Source organism: Lissotriton helveticus, chromosome 4_1 (genome assembly GCF_964261635.1).
Source record: "Lissotriton helveticus chromosome 4_1, aLisHel1.1, whole genome shotgun sequence".
NCBI lineage: Eukaryota > Metazoa > Chordata > Amphibia > Caudata > Salamandridae > Lissotriton > Lissotriton helveticus.
Genome location: NC_136063.1, coordinates 1062850288 through 1062872494, shown reverse-complemented (window position 1 = coordinate 1062872494; position 22207 = coordinate 1062850288). Strand labels below are relative to the sequence as shown.

The window sequence follows — 22207 nt, the reverse complement described above, 5'->3', positions numbered from 1 at the left end:
GTGTGTCTAATGACCCAAGCCCTGCCAGTGAATAGAGAGGGTGGTTGAGGTAAACAGAGTACTCAAGAACCAGCTGCGACTGGTTCCGCCCCCACCCTGCACCTTCAGACAAAGGAAAATGGTGTATAAAAATGGGGCTGTGTCCCCACAGAAGTTGTTCTCTTCCAGGATCCTGAGGGGGCTGTTGCTGCTGCTGCTGGGCCAGAGGACCGCCACTTGGGGTGTCTCCCTGCCTGGAGACCCAGTGAGCTGGCTCTGGGCCCAGCCTTGCCCCCCCTGCATTCCACAAGGACCTTTCCCTGTGATCCTGCCCTGCTGAGGGCACCTGGAAGCGCTGGGATTATTGCTAGCGCTAGGAGCGCTGTGGATTTCCCTCCGAGCGCCTGGGAGCGCTTCCCTTGATTTGCGGTGCTAGATTTGCCCCCTAGCGCTGAGAGCGCGCCCTATTTTCTGCAAGCGCCTCGGTGCGCTTTTATTGTTTCAGCCGGTGCCCACCCGGCATTGCCCCGGTGATTTGCTGCTATTTTTAAACTCGAGGGAGCCCTCGGTTTATTGAGCCCCCGCCTAGAAGTGCCGGAGACGGGCCGCCGCGCTGCCCGCGACGACCCGGAAGTGGCTGGCCGGCCGGCCAAGCCGAGCGCGGCCCGACGGAAAGCCCGCCCCCGCAACCTGGAAGTCAGGCAGGGCGGGGACAGGACATAGAGGCAAACCGGAAGCTGACGGGAGCCCACCCCGTGCTCCGGTGCAAGAAGGGAGAAGAAGTGCCCAGACGCCAGCGCCGGTTCCAGCAGGGCTCTCCTGAGAAGGGGGAGAGCCCGCCTAAGCGTCTGGTGAGCGGAGCGGAGAGTGAGGAAGTCCGCCCGCACCAACCTGAGTTCACCGCCGGAGTCCCTGTGCTGCACACCAGTGAGTGGAGCTCTGTTTGACCCCCTGCCCGACCGCGAGTGATGAAGTCAGACGGCAGGAGCCCCGGTGAGTGAGGCTCCGTGTTGGCAGTCCGCAGGGGGGGGGCATTGGTGTGGTGAGAGCCGGCGAGGCTCCTCTGAGGCCCCAATTGTTTCTTCAAGCCCAGAGAGGCTCCGGGGCATTTATCCGAGCCCGAGGGCTCCAACCAGGTGAAGAGTTGCTTTGCGAGCCCCGAGAGGCTCTTGGGAGGCACATCTCTTCAAGCCCACGAGGCGCAACGGGCGCATTTTGTCATTGAGAGCCCAGAGAGGCTCTTGGGGGCACATCATGAGTTAAGAGCCCAGAGAGGCTCAGGCGCCATTTGTGTATGCAGAGCCCAGCGAGGCTCTAGCGTTGGCCCCTCACTCACTTCACAGCTGCCCAGCACTTCGTGGGCAGCTGCCACGTTTAGGCCCTGACATTGGGACACATGGACAGTCACAGGTGGTGACTTAAGTGAGTTTGGCGCAATTGTTCCTTTTGCTGCACCTCTGAATGTGTTTTTATGCGTCATGTCCCTTACACCTCTGAATGAATGTTATGCATTGCATCATGTGTTATGTTCTTACACCCCTACAGGTATTGTGATACATAGGTGGTTGTTTTCTCCCTAGTACAGGTGGTGCTAGTGAGATCCTGGTTACCGGTAATTACTGGTTGTGTTATAATTTTGTGCTACAGTAATTTATATTCAAAGTGCTATTTCTGAAACTGTTACTTCTGATGCCTGACAGTGGTCCAGGTGGCCCTGTCTTGTACATATCCCCTGTAAATTCTGCCCGTGGCACATTGTAAAGTGTGTGTTTTATCTAATGTGTTTTGGTGTAATACAAAGGCTATTTTTATATAACCTTGTGTGGAGTTTCCTTTGTGGTGGGCCGGGGTGTTGTTGCTGGGGTGCGTGCGCAAATACTTAACTTACATCACCTCCAAGTTTAGCCTTGCTGCTCGCGCCACGTTACCTAGAGGGTGAGCAGGGGTTATCTTGGCGTGTAACTCCCTTGCCCTGACTTGGGAGTGGTGGTCTCTGACTGACTTTGGCGAAAGCCCTGGCCAGCCGGGGATCCCATTTCCAACACCAGCCCACAACAAATCACCCGGCAAGGCCCAACATTTCATCAGATATCGGTGGACCCCCAATAAAAATGGGCACCTCCCCATCATAAAGCAAGTGAGAGAAAAGAGCAGGGACAGGTGTGAGCAAGATTCGGCAGGGTGTGTGCGATGAAATGGGTTTATGGCCTGTTGTGCCTTGATGCTATCTCATTCGGCCACGGGGAGAGGAACTGACCAAACAGGTTCGGCCTGGGGCAATGGTTCCAACTTGCCCAGGTCACAGGAAAGTCAATTAAGGTGTACGTGTCCTTTGGAATCGAATTTAGCTGCATTATAAGCCTATGTAAAGGGCAACTCACAAAATGGCTACCGTATACAAAATGGAAGCCAAGGGTTCAGAACGAAAATGGCGATTTCGAGGTGAAATCGTCACTGGAATATGACGAAAATGCTTGTACATAGTGTACTCGTCATTTTCAGTCTTTTGATACTAAATTCGTCATGTTACGACAAAGTTTTATTCTCAAGTCCAGAATTTTCAGAACCACACCCTGAACGTACTCCATCCCTTCAAATCATTTAGTATTTGTTTGTCGCTCCTCTGTAATCATGCTCATTTTATTTTCCTCCTGCAATAATCCAATATGGACATGATATATATTTAGACAGGTTTATTTTACAATTGGGGTTCTTCTTCAATTTATCACCCTGATATCCTCTGTTGTTAATACTATATACAATGTCATGCAGATGCTACATATGCTTGTAATATGTACTAAGTAAAAAGATTTAAAAATAAATAAATAAACTAGAAACATTCACTGCAAAAACTTCATTAAAGAACATTACGGTTGCCTGCTAAGAGCAGATACTCACCTGATTTACATGAAAAAGTTCTGTAAATTGCTCAGAAAAATGTAACTTGAAAGTACAATGGTGGATACTATACCAAATAAAAATTTACTGAAAAGTCCTAGTTATGGTTTACTACGCAAACACAATAGCCCATGGTGGTGGTCATTATCTTAAAAATTACATCATTAATATATCTCAGTTGACATCAAACATTGCCTTATGAAAACCTCATTTTCTTCACATCAATTATACACATTTGAAAGGCTGCAACCTCACTGAGAGGAACAGATCCCCTCTCATAATTTATATATCTACACTTAGTCATGCTTTGCATTTTCCTTCACTGCCGTGCAAGTTATAGACCTGCACTTATTAAACCGAGCCACAGTATTTAAAGAATGTTGTAAAGGGGAGGGGTGGCACCGTTTGGATTTTATTAATAATGGTTGTCAAAAGATTGAGTGTTTATTTTCTAACTTTTTTGGCTGATAAGTAAAACCATTATTACAACGTTTTAAAATCGCATTTTGCTCTTGCCTTGGAAAATAAACAGAATGCAAAGATACACCTTATGTATATGTTACTTGTACTGTTTTCTTGTTTGCAGCTTCTTTTTGGGGGAATTGGAGAAGTGCCTTGATGATCCTGAAAAACTGGCACCACTTGTTATAAATCACGTAAGTCTAATAATCATCTTTTGTGTTTTTAGCATATTAGGTTTACAGTTAACTCTATATGTTTTAAGCCGGGCTGGTTTATAGCCTCAGAAGCGTCATTCGGTATATTATTTCCCATATTCCTTAAGCAATGTCTAAATGACAGTAGCTCCTGTTGACTTGACGCAAAATGAGCATTATCAGCCTGTGTTTAATAGTGAAAACAGACTTATTGAAGACAAGTCTAGAGATTATGTCACTCAGTTGCGGTTTGTAAAGTCTGTCTTTGCTACTTGAAGTGGGTCTAGGCATTTTGATGACGTCGATCCAGGTCAGGTAGAGCTTTTACAATCCTTTAACAATGGCTTTGACTTTTCTTCGGCATGGAGAACTTATTTTCTACTTGTTTTTCAGAGAGAACTTCCTATGAAACTGCATAAGGATGTGGCAACTGATTAATTTAAAAGCGCCATGATAGGCCTTTTTGTCAAAGATAGCATTTCTAGGCACTCAGACTTTATAGACTTTCTTTCTCTCGCCAACCATCTTAAGTGAGCTAGGCGTTTGCAGTTGAATGTTTGTTACCAATGATACGTTTGCATTGCTGTTACTTGTGCAGTGTAGAGGGTAAAGAAAGTTGCACAACTGTTACACATTTTGTACCTTTTTGAGTCCGCCCTACTGTAGGAAATCTGCTTTCAGTTCATTCCCACTTTTTGCTGGTGTCATCTACTGGGATCCTGCAAATCAGGACCCTAAGTCTCTGTGCTTCTCCCCTAAATTGCACATAGTGAGTATTTAGGACCCCCCAGATTGACTACTGATGTATCCTTGTAAGTCCCTAGTATATGGTACTAAGGTACCCAGGGCACAGATAAAACAGGAGTCTCCCATGGGCTGAAGCATGTATTATGCCACCCATGAGAGACCACTTAAACTGTGACTACAGGCCTGCCATTGCAGCCTGTGTAAGCTGGTGCTAACTTTGAGAAGTTGGCCTGGTATATGATGTTCACTATTCTAGTGAGCAGCTTGCACCAGTCCAAACAACCCTTATGGTGATGGTTGTAAAGTCAACCTTATAGACCAGCTATCCTAGTGGTAGCATGGACAAAGCAGTCTTTAGGCTAAACTCAAGAGGGCATGTGAAGTCAGCTGTTTTACCATATGCAATCCCCTTAATACCAAGTGAAAGGACACCACACAGGTTGTATATCAAAATATATATGTATTTATTTCTAACACAATCCTCTGAACTCTTTGAGGTCAGAGACACCAGCACAATACAAGATAATTAATTAAAATGCAATAAGTTGAACAAAATACAGTAATGCCCTAGGGGCACTTCGAACCATATACTAAAATAGTGGTAGAAGAACCACGTCACGAACAAAGGAAAGGCCTAGGGCCTGGAGAATCGCTGGGGCTACACTGTACTACCAATGGATGGAGAGCAGGAGGCCCACGGGATGCGCGTGCAGTGTCTTTACACCCACGCAAGTTACCATAGAGTTAGAATGGGAACGAAAGAAATGGAAACTAGTTCTTTTAGGACACTTCCGGATGGACTAGGGAAAAGCTACTTCCCTTACCTCCCTTTGGATTCCCGCAAGACCATTGTTCATGCCCTGATCACGTCGCATTTAGATTATGCCAACAGTCTTTATGCTGGCGCTCCCCTTTACCTTATTGAACGTTTACAAATTGTGAAAAACGCTGCTGCGAGACTGATTGGCAATATTCCTTTCCGCCACTCGGTTGCATCTTACCGGAAAAAACTGCACTGGCTTCCCATTGCCCGCCGCATCCAGTTCAAAGCTTTGATCCTGGCCTTCCGTGCTCTTAACGGGTTAGGCCCTGGATATTTGAGAAAGAGACTTAAACTATCTCAGTCTGTTAGATCGTTCAAATCGAACAGCCTACGCCTCCTGGTGGTACCCAGATTTCGTCGTGCCAGGAGCGGGGGCAGAGCGTTTGGAGTAGTTACAGCTAAACTTTGGAACAGCCTCCCACTGGATCTCAGGTTCATTGATTCGGAGCCTGTGTTCCGATGGAAACTCAAAACTTGGCTGTTCACCACCTCATAAGCAGCTTATCCCTTTCTAGCTTGCAATCTGTAGCGCCGGGACAGCTGTGCGCTTTATAAGCTTCTTAAATAAATAAATAAAAAATACTTGAAACTAGGACACTAGAATAGTCAATACCCACAGGAGTACCGAAATACTCGCGTTACCTCACCCACAGGAAGCGGGTGCATAGGTGTCAAAGTGTGTCGGGTTTCGTCGCTGATTCCTATGGAGCCTTGGAGAAAGATGCTGCAGGCGACCAGGAGAGAAGTGTCCAGGTGGATCCAAGGGCGGATCGGGGATGAAGAGTGCCTGAAAGCTGAGGGGACAGAGCCTGGGTCACTAGCCAGGGACCAGGATGGAACCAGGAAGGAACCAGGCGATGTCGTGAAGCTTGTCTCTGCAGCCACGTGGACCAGGAGGTGTCGACGACGACCAGGAGCTGGATACGGACTGTCCCACAAAGGTTCTCGCTGTCGGCGGTGTCGGCTTCCGGATTGGAGTCAACAAGCTTTGGCAAAGGCAACCCACGTAGAAAAGGAAGATGGCTTCTTAATCAGACCAGCAAGGTCTGATGGGCTGCTCCTTTTCAGGGGAGCAAGGGCCAGTCTGGAGTAATCAGACCAACGTTGTAAGTCGAAGGTTTCGTCGTCACAGAGGCCACTAGCCAACGGGCAAGTGACCGGACAGACGCGTCGAGCAGGAAAATGCAGAAGGGCCCCACGCAGAACTCGTGGAGTGTGGAGTGCTGATCTTCGGTGCAGTTGGTGCTCGGGCTGGGGCTTCTCAATCCCCAATGCACAACTTCGAGGGTGACTCAGAACTTGCACGGAAATTAGCTGGCTTTCCAAGATGGCCGGTCCCACGTCTCGCGTCGCCTCCACGGGTCTCAGCTTTGCTGTGATTGTGGTTGGGCTGAAGGAAGTCTGGAAGTCCGGGTCTTATCAGGCTCTGTTCTCGGGCTCCGGCAGGAGCGTCGACAAAGCAAACCGTTGATCGCTTGATGGTGCCTGCTTGTACAGGGTGGTCACTCCTTGACCACAAGGGAGATTCTTCAGTCTTCTACGTCGAGTAGGATGTCGAAGGTCCAAAGTTTCGTATCAGAGTTTCAGTCAGGATAAATCTAAAGTCTTGGGACTCAGCTCCTACCTATATACCAAATCTAGGGGCTGGATTACCTGCTAGGTCCCTTCTATGGGTGGGACCCAGGAAGGGGGTGGTTACACCCCTTTCCCTTTGTCCAGTTGCACGCCAGAGCTGGAGTTGGAGTGCCCCAGCACTGGTTTGAACTGGACTATGCATGGGACACCTTGTGTGCCCCAGGCAGTGTCTCATTTCATTCAGCCCTCCCTTCCCCAATACACTATAGCCTGTCTGGGGAGGTGCTAGCACCTCCCAAGACAGGAAACCTATTGTCCAAGCCTCCTTCGCTGGAAGGACTCCTGCTGCTGGGACTCCCAGAAGCAGGAGGTCAGACTTGTGTCTGTGGCAGCAGCATTCATTTTGTGATGCTGAGGCTCTGGTTAACTTTAACCGGGATTAGTGGAAGTAACATGTCTTCTCCCTCTAGAAGGGTGGAAGCTACCCCCGTCGCCAGAACTGGCGAGGGGGTAGTATTCCAAAGCATATGAAACCTTACACGACATGTTTTGATGAAGCCAAACCAAAGATAGCATTTAACCGCGAGGTTCATAATGCACTTAAGAGTATATGGTATGGCTATATCATAGAACAGCTATAAGGACATGGTTCCGAAAGCTGCAGACAGGCTCAGCTCATGCTAGAGCACCATCTCGCATAAAACCAAGCACTCTGCCTCCAGGATTGTTAAGGCCTGCCATAGGAGTGACTTATAGGTGCATATGTGTCTATATATAAGGGTAGGTATAGGAATACTATACCTAAGCAAGGGGTGATTACACGACCTTGCCCCAGCTGAGTGATCAGCCAGTTGTGTCAGTTTGGATGGCCCACCAAGGTGGCATAAGATATGCTGCAGCCCCTGGTAGGCTTTGGGTGCACCTATGCCCTGGGTACCTATAGTACTCAGTACAGGGACTCACAAGAGTGACCCAAATCTCAATTGGTGATGTACCTAAAGTACATGGTGTGAAATTTAGAGAGAGAACAGCAGGGCTGTGGGTCTGATTAGCAGGCCCACAGCCACATTAAGTCGAAAACCAGTGAAGCAAAAAGCAAAGAAAATGGGGTGACCATAGGAAAGCAGACCCTACTCTCCTACATAACCCCCCCCCACCCCCCAACGCATTAGACCAACCTTGACCAGTTGTGTCTTCATGTTCTAAGTGGAAGTACCTGGAGAGACCATCTTCATTGCCATCGTCAGTCCCTGGTCTGTGCTCCACTGTAAAGTCCATCCCCTGTAAGGAAATGGTCCACCTGAGCAGTTTGGGATTCTCACCCTTCATCTGATTTAGCCACAAGAGGGGCTTATGGTCTGTCTGAATTTTGAAGTGCCAAACAAGTGTGGTCTTAACTTCTTCAGGGCCCAAACAACAGCAAAGGCCTCCCTCTCAATGGCTGACCAACGTTTCTCTCTAGGGGTCAGCCTTCTGCTAATAAAAGCAGTCTTGACCATCTACATTAAGTTGTGAAAGCACAGCTCCCACCTCCAACTCAGAAGCATATGTTTGGACAATAAACTCTTTGGAGTAGTCAGGACACTTTAAGATAGGTACAGAGCACATTGCCTTCTTCAGGTCATCAAATGCCTTTTGACAGCTAATTGTCCACTGAACCTTTTTTGGCATCTTCTTTGAAGTCAAGTCATTAAGTGGTGTCACAATGGACCCATAGTTCTGAACAAACTTTATGTAGTAACCAGACAGACCCAAGAAAGCTCTGACCTGTGTCTGGGTGGTTGGAGGAGCCCAGTCCTTGATGGTCTGGATCTTACTCTCCAGTGGTTGAACCTGACCTCCACCTACAAGGTGGCCCAGGTACACAACCTTACTCTCCCCTATCTGGCACTTTGTGGCCTTGATAGTTAGGCCTGCCTTCTGCAGGGCCTTTAAAACCTTCTTCAGGTGGGTCAGGTGATCTTCCCAGGTGGAGCTGAAGACAGCAATATCATCAAGATAAGCTGCACAAAAGTCATCCAACCCAGTGAGGACTTGGTTCACCAACCTTTGGAAAGTGGCAGGTGCATTCTTCAAGCCAAAGGGCATTACCACAAAGTGATAATGACCTCCCGGGGTTGAGAAAGCAGTTTTGGCCTTGGCATCCTCAGCTAACCTGATCTGCCAGTAGCCAGCTGTCAAATCAAATGTGCTCAGCAACTTGGCAGAAGCCAATCTATCAATGAGCTCATCTGCTCTTGGAATGGGGTGAGCATTTGTCCTAGTGACAGCATTGAGACCTCTATAGTCCACACAGAACCTCATCTCTCTCTTACCATCTTGGGTGTGAGGTTTTGGTACAAGGACTACTGGGCTGGCCCAGGGGCTCTCTGATGGCTCAATTACTCCCAATTCCAGCATTTTCTGTACCTCAGTCTTTATACAGTCCCTGACATGGTCAGGTTGCCCGTAGATCTTACTCTTCACAGGCAGACTGTCACCAGTGCCCACCTCATGAGTGCACCAGTTAGTCTGACTAGGTGTCAATGAAAACATATGTCTAAGGACTGTAGAACTTGTCTGCAGTCCTGTTGCTGCTGGTCAGTGAGTCTGCCAGCTAAGGCCACACCATCAACTGAACCATCATCAGGGTTCTGAGTCAACAGGTCTGGGAGAAGGTCACTCTATTCCTCCTGTCCCTCGTCTGTAGCCATGAGCAAGCCCATGTCTGCCATGTCAACATATGCTTTGAGTCTGTTGACATGGAGCACCCTGTGGGGGCTCCTAGGGGTTCCAAGGTCCACCAAGTAGGTGACCTCTCCCTTTTTGTCAACAATGGTGTGGGGTCCAGACCATTTGTCCTGGAGTGCTGCTGGGGCCACTGGCTCCAACACTCACACCTTCTGTCCTGGCTGGTACTCAGTCAGCACAGCCTTTTGGTCATGCCAAGCTTTTTGAAGTTCTTGGCTAGCCTCAAGGTTTTTAGAAGCCTTCTTTATATACACAGCCATCCTGGAGCGGAGACCAAGTACATAGTCCACTATGTCTAGTTTAGGCTTTTTGAGAGGTAACTCCCATCCTTCCTTCACCAGACATAGGGGTCCCCTTACAGGATGCCCAAACAAAAGCTCAAAAGGGCTGTAGCCAACCCCCTTTTGTGGGACCTCTCTGTAAGCAAACAGAAGGCAGGGTAGAAGGATGTCCCATCTTCGCCTAAGCTTTTCAGGTAAACCCTTGATCATACCCTTGAGGGTCTTGTTGAATCTTTCAACAAGCCCATTGCATTGTGGATGGTAGGGTGTAGTGAATTTGTAATTAACACCACACTCCTTCCACATAGCGGTCAAGTACCCAGACATGAAGTTTGCACCTTTGTCTGAGACAACCTCCTTTGGAAAGCCCACTCTTGAGAAAACTCCCAGGAGGGCTCTTGCCACAACAGGTGCTGTTGTGGTCCTTAGGGGAATAGCTTCTGGTTACCTGGTGGCATGATCCACTACCACCAGTATAAATCTGTGCCCAGAGGCTGTTTGGGGATCCATTGGTCCAACAATGTCAATCCCAACTCTTTCAAACGGTACCCCCACCACAGGTAGTGGTATGAGGGGGGCCTTTGTTGTGCCACCTGATTTGCCACTGGCTTGGCAGGTCACACAGGAGGGCCTCCTTAGTATCTTCTGACAGATGGGGCCAGTGAAAGTGAGGGACAAGCCTGTCCCAAGTCTTGTTCTGGCCTAGATGTCCTGCTAAGGGAATATCATGGGCTAAGGTAAGAAGGAAATCCCTGAAGGCCTGAGGTATGACCAACCTCCTGGATGCACCAGGCTTGGAGTCTCTACCCTCAGAATAAAGGAGTCCTTCATCCCAGTAAACTTTATGGGTACCTGTAGCATTCCCAGCAGCCTCAGAAGCAACTTGCTGTCTGAAGGGTTCAAGAGAGGGGCAGTCTAACTGTTCCTGTCTCAAGTCTGCCCTTGAAGGTCCCCCTGTCCCAAGAAACTCAACCTGGTCAGGTTCAAGTTCTTATAGGACAGTTCCTTCTGGGGTCTCAGGATCAGCTTCCTGAGAAGGCTGATCCTCACTTGCAGGCAGGGGGGAAAGCACTGCCTTAACCCTACTGCTCTTCCTCTTGGATGGCACTTGGTCCATAGTTTCAGGATCCAAGGCCTGTTCAGTTTGGCACTTTTTGGGCTGTGACCAGGTCACAGCAAGGACATGTGCTGATATGTCTAACATCTCTGCATGAGTCCTATACTCCACTTCTGACCATACTGAAGATTCAAGGCCATTGCCCAACAGACATTCAACTGGGAGGTCTGCACTTACCACAACTCTTTTGAGGCCAGTTACTCCTCACCAGGAGAAGTTAACAACTGCCACACTATGGGTAGTAGTGACATAGCTAGCATTGGTCACCAGGTAATTATCACCCAGTACAATCTGTCCAGGGTCCACAAAATTAGGTGTCAACATAGTGACACTGGCACATGTGTCCCTGTAGGCCTGAGCCATGTTATCATTTATCAAAGGCGTTTACCTGTACCTGCCCAGAGTACTGGGACTCACAGTTGAGGACATAGCCATGTCCACATTACAGACAAGAACGGCCTGGGTTGGAATCCTGACTAGGCCAGAATCCACCTCAGTACCCATGGTTAACCCCACTATAGCCTTGGGTTGGGAACTACCACTGTTAACTGTACTAGGGGGTGCAGGTGCCTTAGGGGCTACAGTGGTAGGGGCTGTACCTTTCTTGGTACACTCACTAAACCAGTGAAAGGCAGATTTACAGTAATTACACCAATGTTTCTTTTTCTAAAAAATGTTTAAGCTTTATTAGTAGTTTTTGCAAAACAAGAAAAACAGAGGTTAGCAGTGTGGAGCGTTACGGCAGTGTCTACATCACATCATACAAATAATTCATGGCAGCACATCAGTAGGACCTGATTAGGGATAGGCGTCTGAGTAGACGCTAGGCATGTTCGATAGGGGTGAGTGCCAGAGGACATTAACAACGCATAAATATCGTAGTACGGTTCAAGCCAAACAATCACAGTATTTAGTAATCAAGATTTCGTGCAAATTAGCAATGATAGTTAACATGCGATACAACATACCCAGCTATGCAGTCTCATATACAGAAAATGTACAAAAGTAAACCCCATCCATAGTTAGCAGCATGACATGGGTAGGGCTTCAGCTTCAAGTGTTTCATCTTCACTTCGCATATCCCCCGTGGATGCGTCCTCATCCCCATGTGCCTGGGTAAGTAAGTATGTGGTCAGAGGGCCCCAAACATCCCTAGGCTTACTAGAGATCGGAAGTGTCTCAGTAAAAATAGTGAACTGTTCCTGGCAGTAAGTTAGATCAGCTAGCCAGTCCTTGAACTTCGGTGTCCGGCCACGCCCCCAGCGACACGCCACGCGGCGCTTAGCAAGGAGGAGTGCAATGTCTAAGAATTTTCTACAGGACCTAGGGATGTGCGGTGTGTACCCCAGTAACATTAATAGAGGATCAGGGTCTATTGGTGTTTTAGTCATAGATTCAAGGGCAACATGTACCTGTTGCCAATAAGCTTGGATTGAGGGGCATTCCCAAGACAAATGTAGGAATCCAGCATGCTCTGCACGACAGCGTTCACACCTGTCATCATTGGATAATCGGAACTTATGTTTCTTGACTGGTGTATAATATAGGCGCTGAAGGAATTTAAAATGTATCATCCTGAGCCTACAGCTAGCTGAAATACGAGCCGTGAGGCCGCTGCAGTAGGACCACAGTAGGACCACTGGTCATCCGTAATCCCTATCGCTAGGTCGGCAGCCCAGTGTGAACGGGCTGAGCTACCCTGTTCTATTTGAGATGTCCGTGCATGTCGGTACATGCCCGACACTAAGTGCAAGCCGTCTTGTGAGCACAACATGAAATGCAAGGGGGGCAGGACCGCTGGTTCATTAGGAAAGTCAGGCAAAATCTTTCTCATCCCTTGACGCAGCCGAAGGTAATAGAATGACTCGAGAGGAGTGGGGTTATGGGTCTTGAAAAACAAGTCCACTGCATTGAACTGGCCGTTAGTAAAAAGATCACCCCAGCAGGTGACCCGCTAGCGTTGGCAGAGTGCCTGGAAGCCGCGCTCTTGGAGGAGTTCCAACGCAGGGTGGTACGTTAACGGTAGACGAGGAGAGTATGGCATAGTGCAGCCCAACATCTTAGTCAATCGACGCCAAGCATCAACAGTGCATGTGACCATAGTAAACGGCGTTTCTATGGCCGTCGGTGAGCAGTGAATGAGCCCACTCAAAGGTAGGGGGTCCGCAATCCAGTCCTCGACTGCTAGTTGAGGCATAAAAGGCGTGGGGCGCATCCAATGGTACATATAGTGTGCCTGCGCACAGACGTAGTAGGCCTAGAAATCAGGTATATCGAAGCCTCCCTGATCATATGGCTGAATCAGTATCGACCAGCGAAGCCGTGGGTGCTTACCGCCCCAAAACAACCTGCTCAGCTCCATTCGTAATGTTTTGAAGAAGAAAGCGCCCGGGTAGTAGGGAATATTGAGAAAAAAGTATAAAAAGCGGGGCAGCACCACCATTTTAATAAGTGACGCCCTCCCCGCCATAGACAAGGGAAGAGAAATCCAGCGATCAACCGATGCGGTGAGTTTTGTGATCGCAATTCCATAGTTGAGTCGCAGTATTTCATCCTTATCGCGTGTGACTTGAATTTCCAAGTAGCGTAAGTCTGTTCGGCACCATTCCAAAGGAAAGTCTAATGGAAAGTCAGTAACTGTATCCGTGATGGGGATGAATTGCGATTTGATCCAATTGATGCATACCCCAGATAGCCTGCCAAAAACAACAAATTCTCCTAACAAGGGGTTAAGATTCTGTGCCGGGTCCTTGACGTAAAGTGTCATATCGTCAGCATACAATGACACATCAATCTGACGTTGAAGGCAGCGAAATGCACCCTCCCGGTGCAACTGTCGCAGCCTACAGGCCAGGGGCTCTACAGCAATCGCAAAGAGGAGAGGGGACAGCGGGCATCCCTGTCTGGTGCCTCTGGTGATCGCAACCGAGGGAGAAAGGTAGCCATTGATCAGTACTCTCGCCGTGGGTTGCGTATATAGTAGCCGCATCCAAGAGATAAATAAAGTAGGGAATCCCATACGGGTCAGGACAGTAAATAAGTACGGCCATTCGACCGAATCGAAGGCCTTAGTGGCGTCCCAAAAAAACGCTGCGACTGGGAGATCTGGGTGCACCGTTCTAATCAGGGAAAACAACGTGCGCAAATTATGGGAGGTGGAACGGCCAGGGACAAAGCCCGATTGGTCTGGAAGTATGATTTGAGTCATCAAGAGGGAAAGCCTGGTGGCCAGTACCTTAGCCAATATTTTGACGTCGCTGTTCAATAGGGACAGTGGGCGGTACGAATCACAATTGTTAGGGTTCTTACCTGGCTTAAGGAGCGACGTGATAACGACTTCTCGCATTGAGCGGGGAAGGATTCCGTCGGCCAGAGACTCTTCAAAGACCTCACGAAGGACAGGAGCCATTATATCAATGTATTCCTTGTAAAATTCTACTGGTCGCCCATCTAGGCCAGGGGCTTTACCATTTTGGAGTGACATGATGGCTTCTTTAATTTCGTCTAGCTCAAAGGGAGCAGCAAGAAAGGACCGGGAGCATTCCCCAACCAACATAGGGCCACCTCTCCAAGAAAATCATCTTATGGCACGTCTCCGGATGTCGCAGTGGTGTAGAGCGTGTGATAATGTGACAAGAACACAGATAGTATACCATCCGTGTCTCGAATATTTTGACCCTGGTCATCTATAATTTCGAGTATTACATTGGGTGTATTAGAAGGATGGGTCAGTACTGCCAGTGCCCTGCCAGGTCTATCTCCCTCACAATATTTCCTCGCCTGCCAATGTTTTCCTTTAAATTTTGCTTCCCTAGCCGCTTCCTCCTCATACTTCGTTAATTTGACCCTGAATTCTGCATGAATGTCAGCTGTGTCATCCAGTACCATCCTAGCTTCTAGGCTTTCAGGTCTCTATCCAGGGCACGGATGGTGCGCTGTATATCACGCAACACTCCAAAGCTTTTCGATATACAGTATCCCCTAACCGTGACCTTGAACGCTTCCCAGATGGTGTCAACCGAGTCTACTGACCCCTTGTTGCGCGGGAAAAATGCAGCGATCTCATCGCGCAGTTCTTCACGAAACACCATGTCTAGCAACGCCGCAGGTTGCAACCGCCAATGCGGCCGGGGGTTATCCCAGCCGGGTACCTGCAGACATATCAGGACCGGACTATGATCGGAGTACGTCCTAGGTAAATGTTCCGCCCTGGTCAACCCAACACTCAAATTCTTAGACAGTAGCAGATAGTCCAGTCGTGCCCATGGACCAGTCAGTGATGTGAAATGTGTGCCCTCTTTTTGGGTTGTGTATAGATGTCTCCAACTATCCAACAAGTCTCCCTCCTCAATCACACCTTTATACCTGGACCTGGGCTTGTAGAGTGCCACACCATCAGCTCTATCCATTCGGGGCATTAGCGCCACATTAAAGTCACCCCCCCAGATGATATGTTGGGAGCCTACATCGAGGATCTTGCCCCAAAGTGCGGTGAAGAATTCGGGCTGATCCACGTTAGGGGCGTAGCAGTTCACCAGCGTAAAAGTGCCTCGGCCAAGGCGCCCCCATACAATAGCAAAGCGCCCTTCGACATCTGAGGCCTCACCCAACACCTGGAAAGGAAAGTTGCGTTTAATCAGGATAGTCACCCCCCTTGCATATGAGGAGTAAGATGAGAAAGAACGTGTAGTGGCCCATTTACTTGCAAAAGTAGGGCGAGTCTGTGGTGATATGTGTGTCTCTTGTAACATAGCAACCTGAACCTGGTGACGGTCCAAATACGCAATAACGTCACGGCATTTCCTGGCATTATTAAGCCCCCTGACATTCCATGACATACAACTCATTTGCGCAGTAAGTCCCGTTCCTGCCATAGTTTAGATAACATTCTGTAATATTGCAATACGCCATGAAGTCGTCTTAGTAATACATCTCTATTCAGATGGGATATGTAACCTCCTGCTCCACACATCAGGCCCTCCCCCCCTGTAAGGAAAAAACCTTTGTAAACATAAATTCCCCCCTCCCACTACTGCATCCCAATCATGCCAGCAGCCACTAATACCCTCCCCATCCCTCCCCCCAGGTCTCCTCAGCTGCCCCAACTCGCCAGGAGGGTTCTTCGTACCCACACCCTTTTTCCCCCCTTCCCAAACTAAACAAACCTCAAAAAGTCTAAACAAAAGCATGGGGTATACCCTCAGGGGAAACAGCATCAGAGGGCACACAGCCACAACTCCCCTCACTAGCCTCTTAGTGTGTTACGCCCTCGAGGGAGGCGAAGGGGGGGGGCAGTGGACCCTGGAGTACATTACCACTGGTAGTAGGTCCCTGTCCCATGTTTTAGTTCCAGCCTTTGCACATGGTACATATGGCGTAGCATCGCAGCAGTGCAAGGTCGCCTCCTGCAGACCGGTGGTCATCGCGTCCACACTGGCTCAGGCGTCTTCATCCGATTCTGGCACGCCGTCTTCCTCCGCAGCATCTTGTTCTCTTGGCCCTCTCTGCACCCTTCTAAGTGTCTTCAAGTAGTCCTCTACCTTTTGCGGGTTAGTGAAGAAGCGTTGCTTCCCTTGGTGCGTGATTCGGAGCCTCGCTGGATAGAGTAGGGCATAGTCTATCTGTGCATCCCGTAGCTTTTTCTTTACTGCAAGAAACTTACGTCTTTCCTCTTGGACCATGGGAGTGAAGTCGGGGTAAATGGAGAAGTTCACACCGTTGTAGGATAAAGTCTGTTCCGCACGCGCCGCTCTAAGGGCTGTGTCACGGTCTCGGTAGTTCAGCAAGCGGGCTATTATGGGCCTCGGCGGCGCTCCTGGTTTAGGCACAGGTCCAAGGGATCTGTGTGCTCGCTCAATGAAGAACTGTGGGGAGAACGCTTCCTCACCAATTAACGCCAGGAGCATCTTTTCAACGTAGAGTTCCATCCTGCCCGTGTTTGTGGACTCCGGCACGCCCGTGACGCGAATGTTATTGCGTCTACTGCGGGCCTCCAAATCCTCATTCTTGGCCACAATGACCCGCAGTAGGTTGTCCTTCCTGGCCAATTGAGTGGTGTGGGAGGCCGTGGTGTCATCGCCATCCAAGATACGCTGTTCAGCAGCCACAATTCTCTCTTCGTTCTGATCAACTTTGTGGACAAGGGCATCCATCCTGGAGGACATCCTGTCCACCTTGTCCACTACCGTGGCGAAGCCTTGTCGCATCTCTTGCAGGATCTGTTGTAGATCTTGGTTATCAGGGGGGGGGGGGGGCACCGCCAGCCGCACCCAACCCACTCGCGCTGGGCTTTTCAACAGGCGCCTTCTGCCCCCTCTTCGCGGCCTCAAAGGATAGTTTCGGTTGGCGGTTGTCTTGCCTAACCATTGTGGCTCCGCGGTCAGCGCTATGTTCCACAATGGGTAGTAGGGAGGGCGCAATCCACGGCAAAAGGCCCCCTCCAGACTCACCGTCTCAATTCAGGAGCTATCACAGCAGGCGCAGTCCACCAATGCCTAAAGTATTAGGTGATATCGTTGTCGGGCGTGCCAGTCCCCTAGTCCCACAAACCGTGAGCAAAACAAGGAGTGTCACTAGCGCCCAACGGCTTCCCACAGTCAGTGAGGAACAACCTCTCCCAGTGCTTCCCGTCCTGCGCCGGCAGTACAATTAGGTCTGAGTGCACAATGGCCTGGGCAGACTCACCAGCAGTGCTTGGGCCGGTGGGAGCGAGATCCAAAGCAGCATGGGGCGGCACAACGGCCTCTCGGTGCGAGGCTAGCACTCAGGCCCCCCACCTCTTCAAATGCGCTAACCACGCGCAGCGCCAATGTCCGTCGGGCCACCCGCAAAGATGGTGGCAGGAGTATGGGCCTCCAGTGGTGGTTCAGAGATCGTGCAAGTAATCCCGGTCCGCGCCGTCAATAGCGCCTTAGCGCGGTCCTCGGGGGTGTCAATCAGGCAAGGCAAGTGACCGGAATCCCCAGGTGCGCTTCGCCAGTGCTCCCCGCAGGTTCCGCCGAGCAGCCTCCCGGCAGCGGGGGAGCACCGTTCGCGGCAGCTCCGGACAGATCACGGGCACAGAAGCCACGGCTCCCGCCTCCCCAGGCAGTAGGCAGGTGTATGCTCCAGTTCTCGTCACAGGGCGAGAGTGCGCGCAATCCTCTCTTATACAGGGGACATAGGCTCTGGCGCTCCCGTGCGGGGTCTGGTGGTGAGGCCAGCCGCCTCGTGGTCATCCCCGGTCTCGCCTAGTTCCTTCCGCCCAGCACACCTTCCCTCATAGCTCCGGCGCCGGTGGAACTGCCGCAGCCCAGCACGAAGGCACAGCCGGTCGGATTCGCCCCAAACTCGGATCGAGTCCGGGGGATCGCACCCGCAACCAGTCAAGCAGGGTTTGGGACCGTTAGGCTTCCAGTAAGGTAGGATAGATGAAGGATTTGTGCTCCAGGGTACAGGAGCCGCCTTGTTAGGCGGCCATTCTGTGTGCGCGCCCTCTAGCGCCCCCTCACACCAATGTTTCTTTGGACCTTCTTTCTTCTTCTTAGAAGTTTGGGACCCCCCTTCATTAGAATTTTGGGGGCCTGATGAAGACTTCTGGTCTTTTTTTTGGGGGCCTGATGAAGACTTCTGGTCTTTTTGATTCTGATCCCCACCTTTTTGGTCTGCCTTTTTCTGATCACCACCTTAGTTCTGGGGTTTCTGCTTAACCCTGGTTCTGACCCATTTGTCTGCCTTCTTTCCCAATTCTTGGGGAAAGGTCAGATCTGAGTCAATCAGGTGTTGGTGCAACAACTGGTTCTGACAATAATGAAGGATTTGTTCTCTCATGATCAAATTATACAATTCTGTATAGTCCTTAACTTTACTTCCCAGCAACCAGCCTTCCAGAGCCTTAGTGGCACAATCAACAAAATCAGTCCAGTCGGGGGGCGTGGCCGGGCAAGATGGCCGAGCAGACGTGACCTGCTTCGGCTCCCGGTCCGCGCGACACTCAGCGTGCCCTTTCCAGCGGCAAAATGGAACGGAACTCACCGTCCTGTATCGCTTTCGGCGGCGGAATGCACGGGGAGCAGTGAGCAGCGTCGGATCTCACTGCAGAGGCCCCGGAGATCCGCTTTTCACGCACCGTCCCGGCGCGGACCTCTGCATGGAAAATGGCGGCCGGAGAGTGAGACGGGAGGATCGCCGGGAGCCCCGACCGATGTCTACATTGCTCCGTGGGACAGGCTGGGGTCCAGCGGAGCCTCCAGGTACCTGGGGGACCCCACTGCTGTCCACCTGCCGCCAGGCTGGCTCTGAGACACCCAGGGATGGCACCCCTGATGCCTGACCCTCAGATGGCGGCCGCCGGGACATACTGGATAAAACCTAGCCACGAGGGGCTCTATGGGATCCCTGCACCCTGGCGCTCGATTCAACTATATGCGTAGCCCCCACCAGCACAGCACAGGCGATTCATGTGTGCCGGCCGCCCAGAATAGCGGCGATTCCTGGGAGGAAAGCAATTTTGCGGGGCTTATGCCGGGAAGCCTTGGGTGGTCGCGCTGAACGGCCTGTCGGCCCAAGAAGCTAGTAGAGGAAGGGGACGCGCCAACTGAGCCGAGTGCATCGGGCCCACCAGAGCCTACCAGAGACTGCCACTTAATTTCAATGAAGAGGGCGACCCTACTCCTCATGCCGCCGATGAGGGGCACGACTAAAGGGTCTGGCAAGGTCTCGGATTTCTTTGTTCCAACTGACGCCAGGCCGGCGCTCCGGGGCTCCACGGAAAAAGCCAACATGGCCCTCTCCAAAGCGGACCTCCAATCCCTGTTTAAGGAGTTCAAGTCAGAACTGCGAAAGGAGCTGAGCCAAGACATGAAGTCCTCTATTGACCAACTGCGCTCGGATATCACGGAACGCATGACCTCCCTGCAACAAGATGTGGACTCAGTGGGTATGAGAGTGCTCGACCTGGAGGCTGGCCACCAAACGCACAGTCAGGCCCTAGGGGAATGCCAGGACGACATCAGGTCCTTGAAGGAGCAGCTCCTGCAGGCGCAGCTAAAGACTGAAGATTTGGAAAATCGCGCAAGGCGGGAAAATGTCCGCATCAAAGACCTTGAGGAAGGCGCGGAGGGCCCCGACCTGGAAGCATTCATGGAGGGCCTCTTTGCGGAGATCCTCCACCCCACGGTGCTCAAAATAAAGCTTGACAGGGGCACAGAGTGGGCACCCCCCCAAAAGGTGATCGGCGGCGTCCACGCGATATCCTGGCGAAATTCCACTCGTATAAGGTGAAGGAAAAAGTCCTGCAGGCTGCAAGGGCTAAGGATCTCCTTTCAGAACTTTACGTGCTCCGTTTTTCAGGATATCGCTCCGTCCACGCTGGCGAGGCGACAGACCCTCCGTTCCATCACATCCAAGCTCCACGACGATGGTGTTAAATATAGGTGGACATACCCCTTTGGTCTGAGCTTCGAGCTCTACAACAAACGACATCACCTCACCTCCCTGGGAGAGGGTCTGCGCCTCCTGGGGCTGCCGACAGAGGAGGGCGACCCTGTGCCGGATACATCCAAGTCCTCGCCGAGGAATGCTGCCTCCACCTCGCCCTGGTCGCAAGCAACGAATAAGAGAAATGGCTGATGGCCTGCTTGGTGAGCATTGTCTTTCTTTTTCATCTCAGGGAGTGACCGCGGAGACTATGGCGGGCCACCTCTGACTGTCGAGGTCGCATTCATGCCGTATGGGCCACCGAGGACAGCCTTATTCTCCCGGGTGGCAAACGCTGTGCTGAATGGATCGATATGTAAGTGACTTTTTGTTCCAATGACTCTAATTAACTACCGCTGTGATGCCGCGCGGTCCGGGCCCCAAGGCCCGTAGTTCCCACCTGCCTATGAGTGGGGTGGGCCGCCCCACGGGGTGGCTGTGCAAGGTTCTACAACTTTGGTTATGGTTGATCAGTTTGTTTTTCGTTCTGGGGAAGGGGGTGGGGGGAGGGAGGGAAATCTGGTGGTGGCTACTAATTCTCCTCTGGGTTGGCAGGGACTGGAGAGAGGGGGGTTGGGGGAGCAGGGGCTGGAGAGGGCACAACGGAGCTTTCCAATGCATCTTAAGGGGGGTGGCGGGCATAATATTGACCGGGATGTTGTCTGGCCTATGGGAGGTGGAGGGGAAAGCAGCCCCTGGTGGTACCCATCCGGGAACCCGAGTGGTCTCGCTAAGATGGTTACTCCGGTACACATACTGCAATGCCGGTCACAATAGGTACCTGGAATGTTAAGGGGCTTAATTCCCCCAGAAGAGGCAGAAAGTTTGGAAATACATCTTAGACCACCATATAGACATAATTGCACTACAAGAAACCCACTTGATGAAAGCTGAGGACTTCCGCCTGAAACATAAGGCAAAACCGCTCATTTATAGATCCTCTGATCCTACCAAGCACAGGGGGGTGGCACTCCTTTTTCGTCCCTCTGCTCACTTTCAGCCCCTGGATATACTAACTGATAAGGATGGCCGGTGGCTGATGGTTAAAGGCCGGCTGAAGGGGAAGGTGAGCACCTTTGTGACACTATATGCCCCCAATAGCGGACAGAGAGACTTCTTGAATACTCTCCTGGGTAAAATAACGGATTTCGCCGAAGGCCCCCTATTCGTACTAGGCGACTTCAACTTAGTTTGGCACCCCACACTTGACAGCACACATACTAATCGCTCTGGTCTGGGCTCTTTCCATCCTGATACTCAAGGGCTTATTACTAACATGGGACTATTGGATACCTGGCGCGCCCTTTATCCACACACCCAAGACTACACCTTCTTCTCCCACGTCCATCACTCCTACTCTAGGCTGGATTACATCTTCACTAGCCAGTCCCTACAGGGCAGCCTCAGAGAGGCTAAGATATTCCCCATATCAGTCTCTGACCACGGTTTATACTCTATTTGCTTGTCCTGGCTAGACAATGCCCCTTCACCGGCCCGATGGTATTTCCCAGCATCTCTTACTAGAGATAAGGACTCGTGCACCCTCCTGCGAGAGACTATCAGGGATTTTTACGAGCATAACCGCCCGAAAGACACCTCTGAATACAACACATGGGACGCCCTTAAGGCGGTGATTCGGGGTAAGTGTATTGCCCTCAATTCCGCTCTGAATAAACGTAGGGCAAAAGAAAGGGAAGATCTGGAGGAAGAACTGGCATCCATTGAAAGTGCCCACAAACTCACACCCACCAGACAAACACTCCGCAACCTCACGGCCATCAGAGGCAAACTCAGGGCCATTTATAATAACCGAGCTGAGTTCACTCTTCTTAAACTGCGTAACCTCTCCTACACCCAAGGCAATAAGGTAGGAAAACACCTCGCGAGGCAGCTGCGAGACAAAAGGGAGCGGGAGTACATTGGGGGTATTCAGGACACCTCAGGG

General features: G+C 50.7%; 1 protein-coding gene across 3 annotated transcripts in view; it reads left to right on the top strand.

The window, feature by feature from the left end:
* Nucleotides 1-22207, top strand: part of TRIO (trio Rho guanine nucleotide exchange factor) — a 4034553-nt gene that overhangs the window by 2357754 nt on the left and 1654592 nt on the right. For all 3 annotated transcript variants that reach the window (XM_078687660.1, XM_078687659.1, XM_078687661.1), the window contains exon 41: nt 3464-3533. In XM_078687660.1, coding sequence (XP_078543786.1) covers nt 3464-3533 — 70 coding nt within the window. The remainder of the gene's footprint in view (nt 1-3463; nt 3534-22207) is intronic.